This window comes from Hippopotamus amphibius, chromosome 6, assembly GCF_030028045.1.
Source record: "Hippopotamus amphibius kiboko isolate mHipAmp2 chromosome 6, mHipAmp2.hap2, whole genome shotgun sequence".
Lineage (NCBI taxonomy): Eukaryota > Metazoa > Chordata > Mammalia > Artiodactyla > Hippopotamidae > Hippopotamus > Hippopotamus amphibius.
The window spans coordinates 132,105,957-132,124,426 of record NC_080191.1 but is presented as its reverse complement, the minus strand read 5'-3'; the positions used below and the strand labels follow the sequence as shown (position 1 = coordinate 132,124,426).

Genomic DNA, 18,470 nt, shown 5'->3' with positions numbered 1-18,470 from the left:
TTCTAGAGAACCAGAAATAGTTCAAACTGAGCTCCACAGGAAGTAGGAAATAAGGCTCATCATGTCCTACCCAAGAGAATCTGAACAGCTGTTTTTTAATTTGGGAGACTGGATGATGACTGTGACAAGTGAAAGTGCCTAAGATTTAACTGCGTTTGAGTCTGAACATTTTTTTAAACCCTATTTCACAAAATGGGAGAAAGAAGAGATTAACTACAAGGAAGTGGAGACAGATATTTCCCCTATCTTTTATGTGCTAACATTAATTCAGTGGTAGCAAATTAGTGTGTGTGTATATATATATATATATATGAAACAAGTGTATATATATATGTTTGTGTTATAGATATAGATATAGATATATATATATATATAACATGTTCCCATCCCTTTATAGGCCATTCATCATAATGGGATTAAGCAAATCATCCCTCCAATATCCACAAGATTCTTCCACTGAGGCTAAGACACCATCTTGCTGCTATGCCTCTTCTTCATTTCTAGTTCTTCCTCAGTGCTAACCTTCAGGTCATCAAAATACTTTTCTTACAAGACTCAATTTTATATGAAGGCAATTAAAATAGATTTTGAAATTTTCCGAGGAAGTCACAGTACAATTTAGATTATATCATTTTCATCTATGCCTGATTTTCCCACATTATCTCTTAAAATGCAATTACATGATTTGTGCTGAGGGGTCTGAGTTTTTCATACAATCATTCAAGAATGCAAAGTAGATTAATTAAATTTGGCTAAAATCTATCTTTATCACCACTTAAAAGGAGATGAATATATTTTTTCTAATTTACAGAATTAGAGATATTAATCATGGATTTATGGATAAAGCATGAATGCTTCTGAAAGAGAAGTGAATTATCAGCAAAGAACACTCAGCACATTATCTCTATTAATAGTCTCTGAGTACATATTTTCATTCCTTACTCTCAATGAAGATGGTAAGTTTTTTGTTAGCTCCACAACCAGTCATCTAACAGAGAGCTACTACAGAGAAAAGTGTTTTTGTAATAGAAGATCTTTGTCTTGAGAAGCCCCTATTATCAGGAAGATAATATTAATAAGTTTTAGAACTGCCTTTTTGAAATGTTATTGTGATTCAAATGTTACTTTTATATACAGATCAGATACCCATACACAAAATTGAATGCTTGGTGGTTCAGGATTGAGACTGCAGATGTCATGAACATGGGCTGATTCTGGAATAAGAAATTACAATATAAACAAGAGTCAGATGAAGTATCATCAAGTTTTCAATTCTTTACTCCCGTAGCTGTTCTTAGAAACACTGTGAAGTCAAGCAAGCATCCTTTCTTCAAGGGGTGTTTCAAAGGCAGTCTGCAATGGAGCTTCTATTGAACTTGGAGTTGGCAACCTGGTTTTGTGTCCATCTTAGGCATTAGCTAACTTTGTTGGGCAAGTCACATTTCTGGGCTCTAGTATTACCAGCTTTAACTTGAAGTTATTGACTATGTCAGTGATTCTCAAGCTGAAGACAAGGAGCATCAGTGCCACCTGGGAATTTGTTAGAAATATCGCTTCCCAGGCCCCATCCTGTACTTACTGAATTAGAAATGCTGGGCTTCAGCAATATGTGTTTTAACAAGCCATTGAAATGATTCTGATGCACTCTCAAATTGGATTATGTGATCTCTTAAGTTTCTTCTAGTTGTGAGGTAATTAGCAAGTAGAACCACCTATTTTATTTATGAACTGAAATCAAATATTTAATAAGTCAAGGATTATGTCTTACTGAGCCCAAGCACCTAGAATATTTCAACCAACGAGTGAATGACTGGGGATATCTGCTCTACAGCAAACTAATCTCTCCTCCACAAATTCCAATTCCAGTTTATCTGTGACTATTTTATGGTGAATGCAACCTTTTTCACACTGTCACCTTGTTATTACTGTCATTTGTGTATGTGTTTTATCTTTCCAACAAAACAGGCACCATTCATAACAGGTCAGGTTTTCCTTCCTGTATCCCATAGAACAGTTCTCAAACTTTACCATGGATAAAAGCATGTGGAATATGCATTAAAACACATTATTCAACCCTACCCTTAGAGTTTCTGATAGAGGAGGTCCAAGTTGGGACCTGTAAATCTGTATTTTTAACAAGGCGATGCTGATGTTGCTGGTCTGGGGTCCCTACTTTGAGAACCACTGCCGCAGAGCAAACCCTACTGGGTACATGGATGCCTGCTTGTGGAGCTAACATAAAGTTTATAGTGTTTGCTGAGTGTAAGGAATTAAATTAGATAAATTATAAGATTTTCTTAAAAAATGTAACAGGAAGTCTGAAACAACGATAGAGTAGATACACTTACATGTTTATAACATATATAATATTTACATATAACATACTTTTCTAAGTGGGAACATTTATTACTAACAGTCTTTGCTAGGCACAATATAATTTAGGCTTTTTTTTATTCTTTTTCTAAATGCTGTCTCTCCTATCACAAATAAACCCCTAAAAATCTTACTGGTAATGAAGAAATTAAATTTTTTGTAAAATATTATGAGGGTGAGTCAAAAATTATCCACACTCCGGTTATATTAAGACTTCTGTTGGTCACACTGTCTTACTGGTGCTTTCCATTCAAGTTACTATCTCCCCAGTCACAGCTATGCAGGTGTGAACGTGTTATACAGTTCATTTGTAACTGTGGTGCAAGCAAAAATGGATGCCCCACTTGTGATCTGCATGAAAGCAGAGCAGTGTGCAGTGATTTGTTTTCTGTGGTCTGAGGGTATACCTGGTGCCATTATTTACTGAAGACTTTGTGCAGAGTATGGGGGAAGTGCTTTGTCTTGAAGAAGTGTGTATGAATGCATAGAGATGCTTATTGAAGAGCTGAGGCCTAAACTTCGGATTAAACACAGAGGACTGCTATCCAAGGGCTTTGTGATCTTACATGACAATGCACATCCACACACTTCTGCCCACACTGTCGACACTCTGCAAAAACTTCATTGTAAGGTGTTAAAGCATCCTCCCTATAGTCCTGATCTTGCTCCATTGGACTTTCACCTGTTTGGTCCCCTGAAAGCAGCCCTATGAGGACAAAGATTCACTTCTGATGAAGAAGAAAAAACAGCCTAAAACATTTTTTAATGAGGGAATATGAAAGCTTGTTGACAGATGGATGAAGTGTACTGAAAAGCGAGGAGATTATGTTGAAAAATAGTGTATTTGTCTTTTCTAAAAGTTAAAATAAATTCTACAGCCAGAGTGTGGATAATTTTGACTCACCCTCGTATAATATGAAAAACTAGTTTCCATCTTTCCAGGTTCTCTTTCAAAGTAATTATTTTATGAGTTTCTTGAAAAGTTAAAACTATTGCTTAGAAAGCAATTCTAATTTAGGACTGGTTATTTAAAAATACTCTAATCCTGGTAGACCTGAGTTTCAGCATATAAACTGGGAAAGACACAAAGGTGAACAATCAAGTCATAGAGTAGAAACAATCTAGAGAAACATGACTCAGGTGAGCACTACTAAATTTAATAAGAGCCTGCCATTTGGAAAAAAAACAGAATTCCAGGTGTTCAAATTTTAAAAATAATTTAAGAAACAAATATCTAACATAAAAATCCAGTGTGTGATAATACAAATTCAAATTGTTAGCTCGTGGTTTTTTGTACTATAAAATAATTTATCTATTTTTGAATGATTCAATGGTGGGTCCATTAAATAGTATGTTTTTTAATATATCTTAAATATGATTCAATTTTTATATGTTTTTTCCTGAATCATATCCACTGCATAAATCAAGGCATACCTGCATTTGGAAAACCAATGCAGAGCAGGGCAAAGGTTTATAACACAATATACTAATTTCCTAAAAGTTCTGGAACTCTTTTAATTTTGCTTCTGATAACTTTAGAAAAAATTTATGTCCCATTAACACTATAATAGCATTGCCATTCCAAGCTATAAATTTTAATAACTGATGAATAAAAGAACAGGCCACAAATTTCATTCTATAATATTTGGCTGCAATTGATGCAGAACTCTGAAATATTCCAACTTTTCTAGTAATTTTGACCTGTTTTTAGCAGTGCAAACTCACTTCCTTTCCCCTTATGACTAATTGTTCATTCACTGATTCAACTGAGTATTGGTTCATGACATGCACTCTTCTAGGCACTGAAGATAAAAGGATGAGCCCTCGCCCTTATAGACTTACATTCTAGTGGAGGAAATCAATAATAAAATTAAATGTAAGAACATATTAAATATATTGAAGGCACAGATGGTATCTTATTCTTGGTATGTGCTTATTTGGTGCTCAATATTTAATTGACTACATGAATACATACTTCACAGTCTGCCGATGGCTATGTCCTTAAAATAAAATAGGGTATATCACCTTATAATACAGTATTCTAATCAAATAAGTTAAAAAATGTTCTGATAATTATTTTTTTGAGATTCTAATTCAAGATCTATAATGTCAGTTAAGAAACTTCATTCATGCTTACTATACATCAAGAATTTAAATGCTCAATTTAATGTTTTTTTTTTTTTTCTGAATCAAAACACAGTAAAATATTATGACTGAAATCCTAAGTAAATCCTTCTTTTTATTATTTGGCATTCCTCCTGTTCTCAACCTGCATATTCTACAAACACAGCATCACTCTCCACCTTCTTCCACCTTCTGTTTCTGGAAACCAAACACTTAATCTAAGGAAATATGAAAGTTAATTAGAGTTATATTGCATATATTAACCATGGCATGAAGCAGGGAGTTATATAAGAGAGTAAATTATGGTTGCTATGGGAACCATAATTTAGTATTTAGGGCAAAAGCTTTAACTCCATTCAGGTCAACTATAGTATTTTTAAGAATAATACCAAGAGAAAAATACTCCAAAAGATCAATTTTTTAAATAACAAATTTAAAAAGATTTAATTTTTACTCTAAAGTGCATATAAAGAATAGCCAAGAAAATACCTGTTTCACAAACTTAATTAAGGTAATGAAATTTCAATGGTACTGATATTGATAGCAATTATAAAATTCACTCACTGTCTCTACAATGGTCATTATCTGATTATTTATCATTAAATGTTTTACTGCTTTATGAAACCCACTCTATACAAAGTTTGTGTACTGAAACTAAAAATGTAAAAATCAGGTTCCTATCATCTATTTAAGTTCTGATACACATTTGTAATTCATTGTAGACAACAAAATCTGTTCATATTCTCTGACAAGTAAAAGACTGCATTCTCAATAGTCAAAGTGCGGCGCTAGGGAAGGGAGAAAAAGAAGATAATTTGGGTGGTCTGAAAAGTTTTTAACACGAAAACTGGCGATTTTCACTGAATGACACTGTGTTATCATTCTGATAATTTTCGTCAAATAAGTTTTTAAAACCACATGTTAAAATGGCTAAACAAAAATACTTTCTAGGAGGCCAACTTTTTGTATATTTATTTCTGTGTTATCTACTTTACACATTCTCCAAAATTGTTAACACCAAAAAAGCACTCTAGTCCCATTGTGCATGTATTTTTGATATTTCCCTAGGCTAACACAAATCAATCATATTACTTGTAATTAAGAGGGTAAATATTTTGCCAAATCATCACCATCATGATAAATCCAAACAACTACTGCATGACTTTTGGATAATTCGTACATGCTTTTTTTCTATTCATGAAGTGCTACTCTTCTGAGGAAAGAGTTAAAAAGGAAAATTGTTCACAATTTTGCTACAAAATATAAACTAGAGAGCTGTTCATGATAATACTTTAAAAATGTACTTACTACCTTTTTTGCCAAATAATAGTCAAATTGTAATTAATCAAAGAAAAGGGTAAATTTCATTTCCACTGAAAATGTTGCATTGAAAATCATTTCTAAGCTATAAAAGGTAAATGCAAATAATGACATTGCAAAACATCCTACACAATTAATTTATTTGTTTAAATTTATGAATACATATATTTTCTTGGCTACTAGCTACAGTGACTCATAACTGAATATTTCCCTCATTATAGACTTTTTAATTAGAAAGAAAACATAATACACCCCAAAGCCAATAAAACTTTGAGATAAGGAAAAAAATGTTGTAAAACATCACAGATAATTATAAAAGAGGAAAACAGAGGATAAGAGGAAATTTAGATATACCAAATCTGTTTTCTCTATCTTAATTGTGATCAAATTACCAATTAAATTGGATGTTTCCATTTTCAATTTAATACAGAGATACTACAGAGAATAAAATATCTCTATGAATATCATCCATCCTAATACAAGATTGTTCTCAAATTTAAAAAGCAAGTTTCAGCTACCCAAATCACTCATCCACTTTCACCAAACAGTTCTTTTTATTGTAAGGAATTATTTTATTTACTGCCTACCTTTCTTAGAGAGACTCTTCTAGATGGTTAGAATCTTTTGATGGGCTTGGAGATTGTTCTCCCTCAGTTACAAAGCTGTTACATCTCCTATTTACCAGGAATGTGAGATTTCCAAATGTGAGATTTCCTATGAAATGTAGAATCACAACTGTCCCACCAGGCAGGGTCTCTGATTGCTTAAAGTTTTTAGAGGTATATTACACAGATTTTAAGATATCTGTTTCATGTAAAACTTAAGAACAAAAACAATCCTGACTGAGTAAATTAAAAATCCATGGTCACTGAGTTAATTCCACATCCATGAACTTGTTGACAGGATAGTCCTTAATGCTGTATTTCAGAGCTTGGCAGCCACAGCCTATGTTCTGCTGGCTAGACTGCCAGATTCCAGAGGCACTTCATTATGAGGCAATCACTACTGCCTCTGCTGCCCCCTTCCTGACAGTCTGGAGGAGGGATTTGGGCACAGGCAGGTGTGTGCAGTTAAGCAGCATGGGTCAGCCCTGGACACAAGGAAGGAAGAAAGAAGGAGGGAGGGAGAAATTGCAAAAGAAAATAAGGGGGAATGGGATACATAAAATGAATCCCTTCTACCCCAAAGTGAGGAGTCCAGGTGGGGAACAGACACCTGGATTAACTGAAAAGAGGAAAGAGATTGTGAGGTGAGTGGAGGAAGGTGGGTGAGGCTAAAAACCTTCCAGATATCTCCTAGTGGAGGTTTAAGGGGCTGGAAACAGAACTGCAACACTGTTGCCCTTGACCTCCCTTCTAGGTCCCTCTACTTAGTCATCGGCATGCCCTGAAGTACTCTCTAAACATCCAGTTCATCACCCCAAGCAGAGCACACCCACCTTCTGAATTAAATTGTCAAAAACCAAAAATCTCAATCCCTGAGATTTTCTCTTAGGTGTGGATTTTAATGAGCTGATCAAAGTGATACTGTCCCAAGCACAATAGAGAACACTGATATTTTAAAAGAGAATCACTGATTGCAGCGCTTTCCTGGAGTAAGGAAGGTCTTCACTGCTCCTAAGTCAACCCCTCTCTCCTCTGGTTTATGCCTCCTCCAACTCCACCTATCAAGTTGAGTAGTAGTTCTCAACCAGGAGCTGTTAAGCAGCACCCCCACCCCCACTCTGTGCCCCCCATTAGTCAGCAATGTCTGCATACCTTTTTGGTTGTCACAACTGGGGTAGGAAGGGGTGCTACTGGCATCTAGTGGGTAGAGGCCAGGGATGCTGCTAAAAACACAGGACCGCGCTCCACAAAAAAGAATTATCCAATTCCAAGTATTAATAGTATTGAGGTTGAGCAACCCTGAGTCAGAGTGGAATTAATTACAGTAGCATTATCACGCCATCCCATAAGGCTTCTTTACCTTTGGCCAGAGGCAGCCCTAAGCCTGAGTAAATCCTGCATTACAATGAATCACAAACCTGGATACAAGGAAATCTTCTAGGATTGTAGGAATGCAGGAATGAGGGTGTGTGTGGGCTGAGGAAAGATTCCACCTCAGCCTGCAGTGATTGCCTTCTCAGCTCTATCACACTCTCCGGCCTTAGCAACCAGAGTACCCAGCTCACCTGCTGAACATTGCCAAAATGATTAAGGAAAATGTTCCCTTGCCCTCACCATTATTTATGTTTCCTCAGTGACAAAATAAAAACTGATGTGTTCAAAAATGCAGGAAAACAGTTTTTCCCTTCGGATTAGGTTTTTGTTTATTGTTGGCCCTGCCTTTCGAGGTATAAGATTCTCTCAAAGAATGAGAGTGCATGGGTTATTTCTCATTTGTTGACCTCAGCTGAAGATTAGTAAGGAAGAAGAGATGGTCTGAAACTATTTTTAGGCTTTTGTAAGTATATGAAAATGAATATTCCTATGATTGAATTCAGTTTTTAAAATTTTTCTTTATCAATTTTAAAAACGAAATGCAAAAGCTATGCTAACATCAAAAGGTAATATCTGTTTAGTAGACAATCTTCTCTAACTAGTTTGCTCTGTTTCAGTCTGGACCTCAAACAATGTGTGAAAAATACTTTTTCCTTTACATTATTACACAGAAAATACATTTATATGGCCATCAGTTAAGCAGTTCTTAGACTTTTTTTTATCAATTAATATGGATTACATATGTGACAGAGAAAACCATTTGCATAAAGCCAAGGTAGATGAATGAAATGATATACAAAAAGAAAAATAACAGGTAATGTGATAGACTAAAACTAAGATAATCAAACTCAGAGTAAGGAACTCCTACCTCAAGCCTTTTTTCTACTAGATGCTGAATGACGTTGAAATCAAACTTAGAGATATATTTGCAATTCTCTTACCTACTTATAATGTAAATGCAAACCATCTAAAATATATTTTTAAATATCTTATTGACATATGTTCTTATAGAATAATGCCATTACTAGTACAGATCTAGACGCTCTGTTCTTGAAGGAGATATAATTCAATAAAATGTTTGCCTTTAAAGAGAATATTTTTGAAATATTATATTGATAGGCAAATATTAAATAACATTAAAATATTCTGAGTTCATGACTCAACCCAAATTTTGAAAAGTTTTATAAATGGTCAGATGTAAAACATGAAGACCTCTACTTTAGCTATAAAACTATAAGAAATAAATTTTCATTACATAAATGGTTCTATAATAATCAGATTTAAAAAATAAACAATGAAGTACTTTCAGATGAAAGTATTTTCTCTATAATTCTGTAACTTTTTACATTTAAAAAGCATGTTGTTAAATTCATGAGATATTCTACACAAAATCACTAGAAATCATTTTGCAAACTGCAGGAAGTTAATAATCACAACTCCCTTTAGTTCATATGATTTTACAATAATTGCTATTATTGTTACTTCTTATAGTTGGTCGCCCAACATTTCTTTCTCTGAACTGGTTGCCTTCTTCAATAAGTACTAAAGGCATGAGCACAAGAGCTTCTGTATAAAATAACTATAAGTTTAGCAAACTTAAAACGTCAGCTTAATTCTTTGGCACACTCATTTCTAGGAGACTATCTTTTTCAAAAGAAATGCTCTACCCTGGATCATCTTTACATGAGGAGCCCAAAAAAACTTGATGCTAACAATTGCTTCTTTCCATAAGAATATAAATTGTCCTTCACTTTTTGTTTCCTCATAAAAAAATACAGTGAACAAATTTTGTAAGTCAATTTCCCCTCTTTCCTTTGACATGAAAATATAAAAGTAAACTGACTTCTTATTTCTAAATATTCAATTTTAGCTAATCTCAAAAAGTTAGTTGGAAATGATGCACAAAATTAGAGTTCCACGTGCAAAAAAACTATTAGTTACTTAAACCTCATGGGATCCACTTTTATTTGCAATATCCACATACGTTTCAAAGCAAAGTTCCAATTTTTAACAAATTTTCCCTACTCTATTGCCTGCCAGCCAGACCCACAGGATTCTATTATAATTGATGGCACAGGTAACTGTGCTTTTCCTACTGTTTAATATACACTATTCTCATAGCTTATGGTGATAAAAGCACAAAGCTATTGGTCTCTTGCCTGGCTTCTGCCTATTTAAGGATTAGTCCTTACACCACAGCTAATAGTTTATGTTCAATAAATGCTTGTTGAATAATGAATAAATCAGTTTCTACTATGTTTACCAATTCCCACTGTAACCATAATCTTTAACAATCAAGGAACAATCTCAGGCCTTTTTGGGCACCTGTATTCTCAATGCATCAATATTCTCTTTTCTACTTTTAAAAAATGTTTTTGCTGTATTTGCACTATTACCACAAATAAACCAACCACACATCTTCAAACCTCTGATAAACTTAGACACACATAATTTTCCCAGATAATTCATTTAAAAAATAGCAAGTTTAGGGACTTCCCTGTTGGCGCAGTAGTTAAGAATCTGCCTGCCAATGCAGGGGACAAGGGTTCAAGCCCTGGTCTGGGAAGATCCCACATGCAACTAAGCCTGTGTGCCACAACTACTGAGCACATACGCTGCAACTATTGAAGCCCACGCGCCTAGAGCCCGTGCACAAGAGAAGCCACTGCAATGAGAAGCCTGCACACCCCAGCGAAGAACCCCCACTAGCCACAACAAGAGAAAGTCCGTGCGCAGCAACAAACACCCAACACAGCCAATAAAAAAAATTAATTAGAAAATAATAAAAAAAAATAGCAAGTGTAGTCAATTAGACAAAAAAGCATGTACTTCCTACTCTCCTGCTTTAAGAAAAACATTTCCTCAGATTTCTGTTTAAAACCAAAGAAAAGACATAAATAGCTGCCCCCGCCAATTCACAAAATAGATCAACACTGTTGCCAAAAGATTAAGATGTGTAAGGAACAAGATGCATGGCACCGTTTTATGCTGTGCATTGTCCCATGATGGATAACTATAGAACTACATGGCAATGAATTGACTGATTTCTGGCAAGTCTGGCTAAGAAACTGAATATATGTATTAACACACTCACACACACACATATACACAGAGACACACACATGTGCTTACTATGACCTGAAGATTTAAATTCTCAAATACAATTTTTTTTAAAATCCTTACTAGGAATCATAAAAAACTAAATTTTTTGCCTTTTAATCTTGAAGAGAAGACAAATACTTGAAAGTGTTCCCTTTATCAAAGATGTTTTTAAAAAATATATTTGGGGGGTGAGAAACTGTTGATTCTGCCTCTTTAGGCCATGCCCCTATTCTAACCATTTATTCACTTTCATTGCCTTCTGAATTAATACTGAAAGCTACAACCAAACTACTCATATACTAATGTGAACATGGTCACTTAGCCAGCAGTGTGGCTACCCCATTCACACTCCACAGTTTAACAGTCTTAGTGGAACTGGTATATATCCTCAACAGCTACAGAATTCAGTCAAGATTATCCCATGACCTTGTGGTAGGCAGCACTCTAAATGTGTGACAGGGGTCTTAAGTTTGTGTCTCTAAATATCTACGTAGCTCTCAGTAAAGTACTCATTTGGAGTTTGGACTAGATCATTGGTTCTCAAAATGTGGTCCCTGAAACAGTTCTATCAGCATCACCTAGAAACTTGTCAGAAATGAAAATTATGAGGTCATATCCAGATATACTAAGTAAGAAATTATAGGAAGAGCCTAGCAAGATTTGTTTTCACCTCCAGGTGATTTTGATATATGGTCAAGTTTGAGATCCTCTGGAGTAGGTGATCCCTAAAGCCTTCTCCAACTATCAAAATCCTACTGTCATTAGATCAAATGTATCTTCTAGAACTAACACCATGTTCAACTAAATGCATTTGATTATTCCCAGTAGTCTGAGTAAAACATCATAATCAAACTTACCATATTCTATTATATAGTACTTAAAACTTTGCTACATTTTCACCAGGACAAAACTTGTATTAGCAAGCTTTCCCAATTAAGTAGACACTGGACAAATGTTTGATATCATTTTAACTCATGGTGGTGATCTCCAAATTAAACCCTCATGTATATAAGTAGCAGGCTTATTCTAGCCCTTGTAAAAAGTAAATAGATCCTTTTATGATAGTGAAGGTACAGGCATTTCATATCTATTTCTCAAGACCAGCTGTTACATACAGTGTTCTCTCACTTTTCCATCCCATCTGTGAGAAATATTGGAATATAACTCAAAAGATGGTGCAATAACATGCTGACAAAAACACAAAACTACTTGAATAATTCAGATCGATGGGGCATTTTAGGATTCCCACCTACAGGAAAGGTTAACAAATGAGGAAGCATGAAGTCTCACACACCTAAAGAATTCTAGTCCCAATTAGATCTGGTCCTAAAATGTGATTCAATGGAGTCTATTTCAGCAGTTAAGAAGGTGGACATTGTTGTACCGAAGAACCATAACTCCCAAATATGAAAGTTAGACTTCCAATGATACCTTCAACTTTTCTGAGGCTATTATAAAAGGAGAACAAAAATAACCCTTTAAAATGACATAAAGCTTAGATGACTGTCAGAGACCAAAAGAAAAAGCTGTTAAAAACCAGCAGGGGTCAAGTTTAAAAGTTAACTTTTGCTCCCCAAGATAAAGCTTCCTTTTTCCACCCAGTTTCTGTTTTGACAGGTGACTGCCTTACAGCAAACACCTCCCTCCCTCCTCACTTCCTTTGACACTCTTAAGTCAGCCCAACTTTTTCAGGGAAACAAAGGCTCTTATCTCTTCACACCATAATTCTAGAAGGAGTTCTTGCTAGCCAAATAAACTGACATATTCTTAAAAAAATATATCCCTAATTTCTCTCAATTTCATCAAGAAAATATTGGAGGTTACAAAACTCAATACTATTTTCCTGCTCCAGGGGCACACATAAAGCTGCTTTCATTGAGAATCCAAAAAGCACTTATTTTACAGTACTCAGTAAAAGCATATTAAAATCTTCTGCCTTGCCATCCCAGACCTATAAAGAATTTAGTCATGTAAGTGACTAAATCCTGTGTGAAGATGATTAATGCACCCAGCAACCTAGTTCATTTCCAATTTCCCATTTTCAAAAATTCCCTATCAGTGTATACATTTCTTAAGTTAGGTAGATCCTTGCCAGCATTTTATGTCAAAAGGCTTCCAGTAAACCAAAACAAAACCATAAGAAAGTCACTAAATGCCTTTTAAAAAATCCTTTGTATAGTACTTGATATATGCCTTCAGAGTTTTCAACATTTTATATATACTGAATCAAATAAATTTACATAAATTCAAGAATGAATCTTTGCAAAGCCTGTCTGAATAGTATCTCCTAATTTCTATATTTAGCATATATACATTGCCTTCTAATTGAATTTGATACTAAACTTAAGTGAGATCAAGAGTGAAAAAAACAGCTTTAGGACCAAACCCAGGCAGAATTCTCTATTCCTCCTTCATGCTGGAATTCTGAGACAACACAACATTTCAAATACAGCTTTAAAGAAATCTGTGGCCTATGATTTCTTTTGGCTTCCTCAACAGAATAAATCCCTTTGTCAAAAGACCCTTCAAAAGACTTCATCTACACTTTATGGACCTAAGGTATGTCAAGTGCTCTAGATACACATAGTCGTACACCTTCTTTTATTCTACAGAGATTATATTACTAAATCTTCCCTTAAGAAAAATAAAATACAAAATAAAGAGCTGACACTGCCTCCTGCTGTTAGAAGCAAAATTTCATGGGGTCAAAGTGGTCCACAAACTGCACAGTGTAATGAGAGCAAGGGGCCTGTCAGTTTTTTCTTTTTCTGTTCTTTTTTAATCCAACAATCTATTTCCTAATCAAAGCCTCAAAAGGGTTGAGATACTGTCCACAACCCATACAAATGTATTGCAGAAAACACTACAAGGTATGACTTCAGAAATGAAAATCATCTTCCTCAAACATGCTTTCAACTGGATAGGTGGTTTAAACAAAACAAAAAGAAATTAAAAAAGGAAAAGAAAAAAAAATTAAAAGCACTATCCTGTCTGACCAGGTGGATGGTTACTCTCCCAGCTCTAAGGCAGTCTTAACAGTTTGTTTCTCCCCTTCCTAGAGAAATAAACTGCTCCAAGTCGGCAGAACAGATTCAATATCCAGCTCATCTTATAGTCAGGGGGTATTGCCATAACCTAAGGCTTCCTAGACCTTGATGATTTTTTTCCGTATTTAAGGAGTTGGGAGTAATGTCACCCAACTTGTCACTGAGACATGTCTCCAAAATTTGACAAACCACTCTTTGGGGCATCATGCACCTGCCCTTGTCCACCTCACTCATGATACTGTATTAAATTACTGAGTATGAAGCACAGAAACACAAACAATAGTTTAGATTTGTTTCTTTAAAAATGACATTTGTATTAAAAATCTTAAAATGAAGAGACAATATTTAAATGCGTGTCTGGAATTAGAAATTACAAATTGTTAGAATTCTCTTGGTACATCACAACAGTAAAATTTTGCTCTTTGCTTCCGGAGGAACACCCTATAACAGAAACCAAAAATTAAAAAGGAAAAATTTTATAAAAGGGGGGCTAAATACCTGAACACTGGAACAAAATGAAGCAAAAAACTTTAAAAAGGAAGAAAACAAACAAAAAACAAAACAACACTGCAAGACAAGTAAATTACATTTTAAAGGCTGAAAATAATAAAGAAATTCACCTAACAACAGACCCTATTGTCCTGGCTCCTTCAGGAAGATTACTGAAAGGAAACTGGGAAGTGGTTTGGGGGGAATAGCAGATTCTGGGATCTGGTGGGAAGTTCACAGGTTGGCACCGGCTGGAACAGCTGAGTTTTGAAGGCACTCTGCAGACACAGGGGTGCTGGGGGCCCTGAATCACATTTCTGAAGTCTTTGTACTGTATTTTAAAGAGCTAGTCATCAAAACCATGTTACTGCCAACCAATAAGAACAAAAAGCTAAATCTAAAACACACACACATACATACACATACACACACAACAGTACACACAAAAATGTGCAGATCTGTAACATTTTTTTTCACAGCTGATAAAAAAAAATACTACCGTTCTCCCGCAGACTCCCCCCCCCCCTTTGATACAGTAGGTAAACAAAATAGATTTTTTTTTTCCACAAATATCAGCAGACACTTTCTGGCACCCCACACTGTATTGGCATCAGTGTTAACAGTCCCAGTTCAGATGTGCAATACTTCAGATTGGATATACACTGTAACAAGAATCCAACTTTGCATAGACATCCTCAGAATCGCAATCAGTCACGGGGTTGCCCTTCCAAGCTGGCAGAAAAGGAACCCGATCTTAATTTCCAGCTACTCCTGGAAAACAAGGAAAAAAACAAAAGTTTCTTCCTCTCCTCCTGCTCCTTCATTTGGTTCTCCCGGACTTCCTTCCGTGTATTTAAAACTTGGAACTAGAAAAACCGTTGCTGACAGAAAAAACAAACAAACAAACAAACAAAAAACCCTTTCCACCTTCTCTCCGTCCTCTTCCTCCCCCACCTCATTTTTTTTTTCCAGGCTGAAACTTTCGCCTGCCGGTGTCAAGCTGCCAATACGGCGCCCCAACGGCTGCTTCAATGGGGAAATATGCGTCAACCAAAATCAATGAGAAACGTACATGCTGCAAAGAGCCACATTTCCATCGGGTCTCGTATGGTCATGACGGGACACCCCCTCGGACACGGGGCGGAGGCTGGGGACGCGGCCACGGAGGCCAGCCGGGCTCCCTTGACACCCCGGCCGACGCAAGTCGTGTCCACTCTCAAAGCAAGACGAGAAATCACATTTAGAAGAGTCGGGCGTGTTTGGCTTTTGTGCGCAGAGCGCGGCCGGAGCGCGGCAGCCGCGGGCGCTTCAGAGGATCACGCAGGCCGAGCAGCAGCCCTCGTCGCCGTTGGGCTGAGCCGCGTAGTTCATCTGCCGCACGATTTCGGCGAACAGCTCGTCCACCGAGGCTTTGTTTTTGGCCGACGTCTCCATGAAGGGGCAGCTCCACTCCTCGGCCAGGGCCTTGCCCTCGCCGAACGAGACCTCGCGCTCGCCCTCCAGGTCCACCTTGTTGCCCACCAGGATCATGGGCACGCGCTCGTACCGCTTCACGCGGATGATCTGGTCCCGCATAGGCTTGATGTCCTGGAAGCTCTGCTGGTTAACAAGGCTGTAGACAAGGATGAAGCCCTGGCCATTCTTGATGTACAGGTCCCTCATGGACGCGAATTGCTCCGTGCCAGCCGTGTCCAGGATCTCCAGCACCGACGGCGACGAGTCCACCTCAATCTCTTTGCGGTAAAAGTCCTCGATGGTGGGGTCGTACTTCTCGATGAAGGAGCCGGTCACGAACTGCACCGTGAGCGCGGACTTGCCCACGCCGCCGGAGCCCAGCACCACCACTTTGTACTCTCTCATGGCTCCGTCGGCGCTCTCGTCGCGCCTGCCGCGGCCCCGTCGGGGCTGCGCGCCGGAGGAAGGCTACGCTTGGCCGCTGGACTTCTCCCCGTCCCCAGCTCGGCAGCAAAAACTCCGGAGAGGATGGCCAAAGAGCGCAGGGTGCGAAAATCACCAAGCGAGCTCCGGACGCCGGGCGGGCCGGCGGCGGCTGCGGCGCGTCCCTGCGGCGCGGGTCCGGGGCTCCGCAGCAGCCCACGGCGGCAGCAGCAGCCTGGGCGGCGGATCGGGAGGACAATGCCGGCAGCCGGTGTGAGGTGAGGGCTGTAGCTTGTCGCCGCGGCAGCCCAGGAGCGCGAGGAGGCGGCGGCCGCGGGCTGCGGAGGCGGCTGCTAATTGCGCGCCCGGCCGGGACGCGCGTGGCATGAGTCCCCGCAGAGCGTGCGCCCACCGCCGCGGCCCATCGAGCTCTCTCCCGCAGCCTCCGCGGGGCGAGGGCTTCCTACTCGCCGCGCGCAGCCCAGCCCTCCCCGCCCCGGCGAGCATGCCCAGTGCGTCGCCGCCAGCCGCGCCCGCCGGATCCCCTGCTCCTGGTTTTCCCCGGAACCGGGCGGGGGTGGGGCTGGGGGTGGGGCTCACAATTTGATTCAGGACTAGCGGATTCGCTATAGGCGTTAGTCTAGGAGCTGGGGAAGAAATGTCTCGGGGTGTGTGGGTGTTAGAGGCGAGCTGGGAGAGCTCCGGTGGGGGGACGGAGGCTGCCTTCTTTCCCGCTTCAGGGTTCGCGCATAGGGTTCCCGGCTCTGCAAGAAGCAGGTGGGCGCCGTGGGCTACACCAGGGATAGACTGGGTTGGTCTCTTGCCGCCTCCCTTTATCCAAAGCTCATGCACTCCATTCCCCGGCGGGTCTGCGTCCCGGGGCCGAGACCCAAAGGACATTTGAGTACATGATTGGCGGGCGGAGCATCTTCCCCCACTCAAGGCCCGGCCCTATTGTACCCTGCCTTCTCTGGCCGACTCTTTTCGTACTTCTTCCCTCGGACAAAGAAAGCACGAACACTGGGCCTTGAAACCCTGTCCCGACGAGGGAAAGGGCCGCCTCTAGTGACCAGAGCGGTCTCCGGGCTGGGACTCGACGGACCCCACCCACCTCCCCACTCGGCTGGGGCCAAAACCCGGAGAGCGGATCACAGCCTGATCCAGAAGCGGCGGCGGCGCCCGCAGCTAGTCAGGGCATGCTCAGTGGGCAAAGCAGGTTTTGGGGCTTAGAAGTAGGAAGCCTGTGCACCACACACCCACACTCCAGCTCAAATTACCTCTCACAGACTCCGAACCCATTGGTCCCGGGGCGCAAATCTCACACCCTCGAATGTTCTCCCATTGGCTACTGCCAAGGTTTTATCAGTTTGGGCTGCTTCATTGGCTAAAAAGTAGCCTCCGCTCGTGATTGGTTATTTATAGAGATTGAGTTGAGAGGCGGAGGCACAGCTGTTCTTTCTCTGCTGCTCCCCCGCCTCCTTCCTCCCACTTCCCCAACCTAGTCGTTTTGAAGCTAAGAGTGAAAAATTAAGAGGAATTTAGACGGAGAGCTCAGCTAAATATAGCCCTTTGTTGGTGTTTTCAAAAGAGTGTGACTTCTCGGTGCCCAGTCACGACTGTCCGTTAAAGGGAGCTGGTTGCAGTTCTTGGTCCTCAAGAAATAGCAAAGTTTCCAAGTTGGGTGGTTTTTTTTTTTCCACGAAGGGGGAGGGGCTAGCATGTGGAAATGGGCCACTCTGAATTCAGCTCAACCAGTGGGGTGGGGGAATGCCCAGGCTTGCCTTTAGAAAACGTCTTTATTTTGGGGCGCGCATTTGCTAGATTGGGCTCGGCTCGCACTCACGGGAGGTACCAGGGAGATGCCTGGACTTGTTCCGGGTCTCTCTCCTTCCTTGCGGAGGAAAGATGTCAAGACCTGTCAAAGAGACGAAGCGATGCTAACGCGAGCCCCAGGGCGAAGCGGTGGGAGGGGACCGAGCTGCGTCTACCCAGGCTCCATATCCTGTCGACGCCACTTCCCACTGGTTTACCCGTCCGCACTGGAAGGATAAACCAGGAGGTGTGCTAACGCTTGGTTTCAGTGCCTTAGTCCTGCCGTGACTCAGGGCCACGTTTGCGACTTAACCTTCTCCGAACCCCTAGTGTGTGCGGCTGCAGC

At 39.6% G+C, this 18,470-nt stretch overlaps 1 protein-coding gene across 1 annotated transcript; it reads right to left on the bottom strand.

The window, feature by feature from the left end:
- Positions 1 to 3,739: 3,739 nt before the first annotated feature.
- RAP2B (RAP2B, member of RAS oncogene family) lies at positions 3,740 to 16,769 on the bottom strand. The gene has a single exon (XM_057739191.1). It carries the CDS (start codon positions 16,292 to 16,294, stop codon positions 15,743 to 15,745), a length of 552 nt encoding a protein of 183 aa, XP_057595174.1. The 5' UTR covers positions 16,295 to 16,769; the 3' UTR covers positions 3,740 to 15,742.
- Between the last annotated feature and the right edge of the window lie 1,701 nt (positions 16,770 to 18,470).

Bases quoted from the DNA above. Each gene is read 5' to 3' on its own strand.
- RAP2B (XM_057739191.1), bottom strand. From the start codon at position 16,294: ATGAGAGAGTACAAAGTGGTGGTGCTGGGCTCCGGCGGCGTGGGCAAG.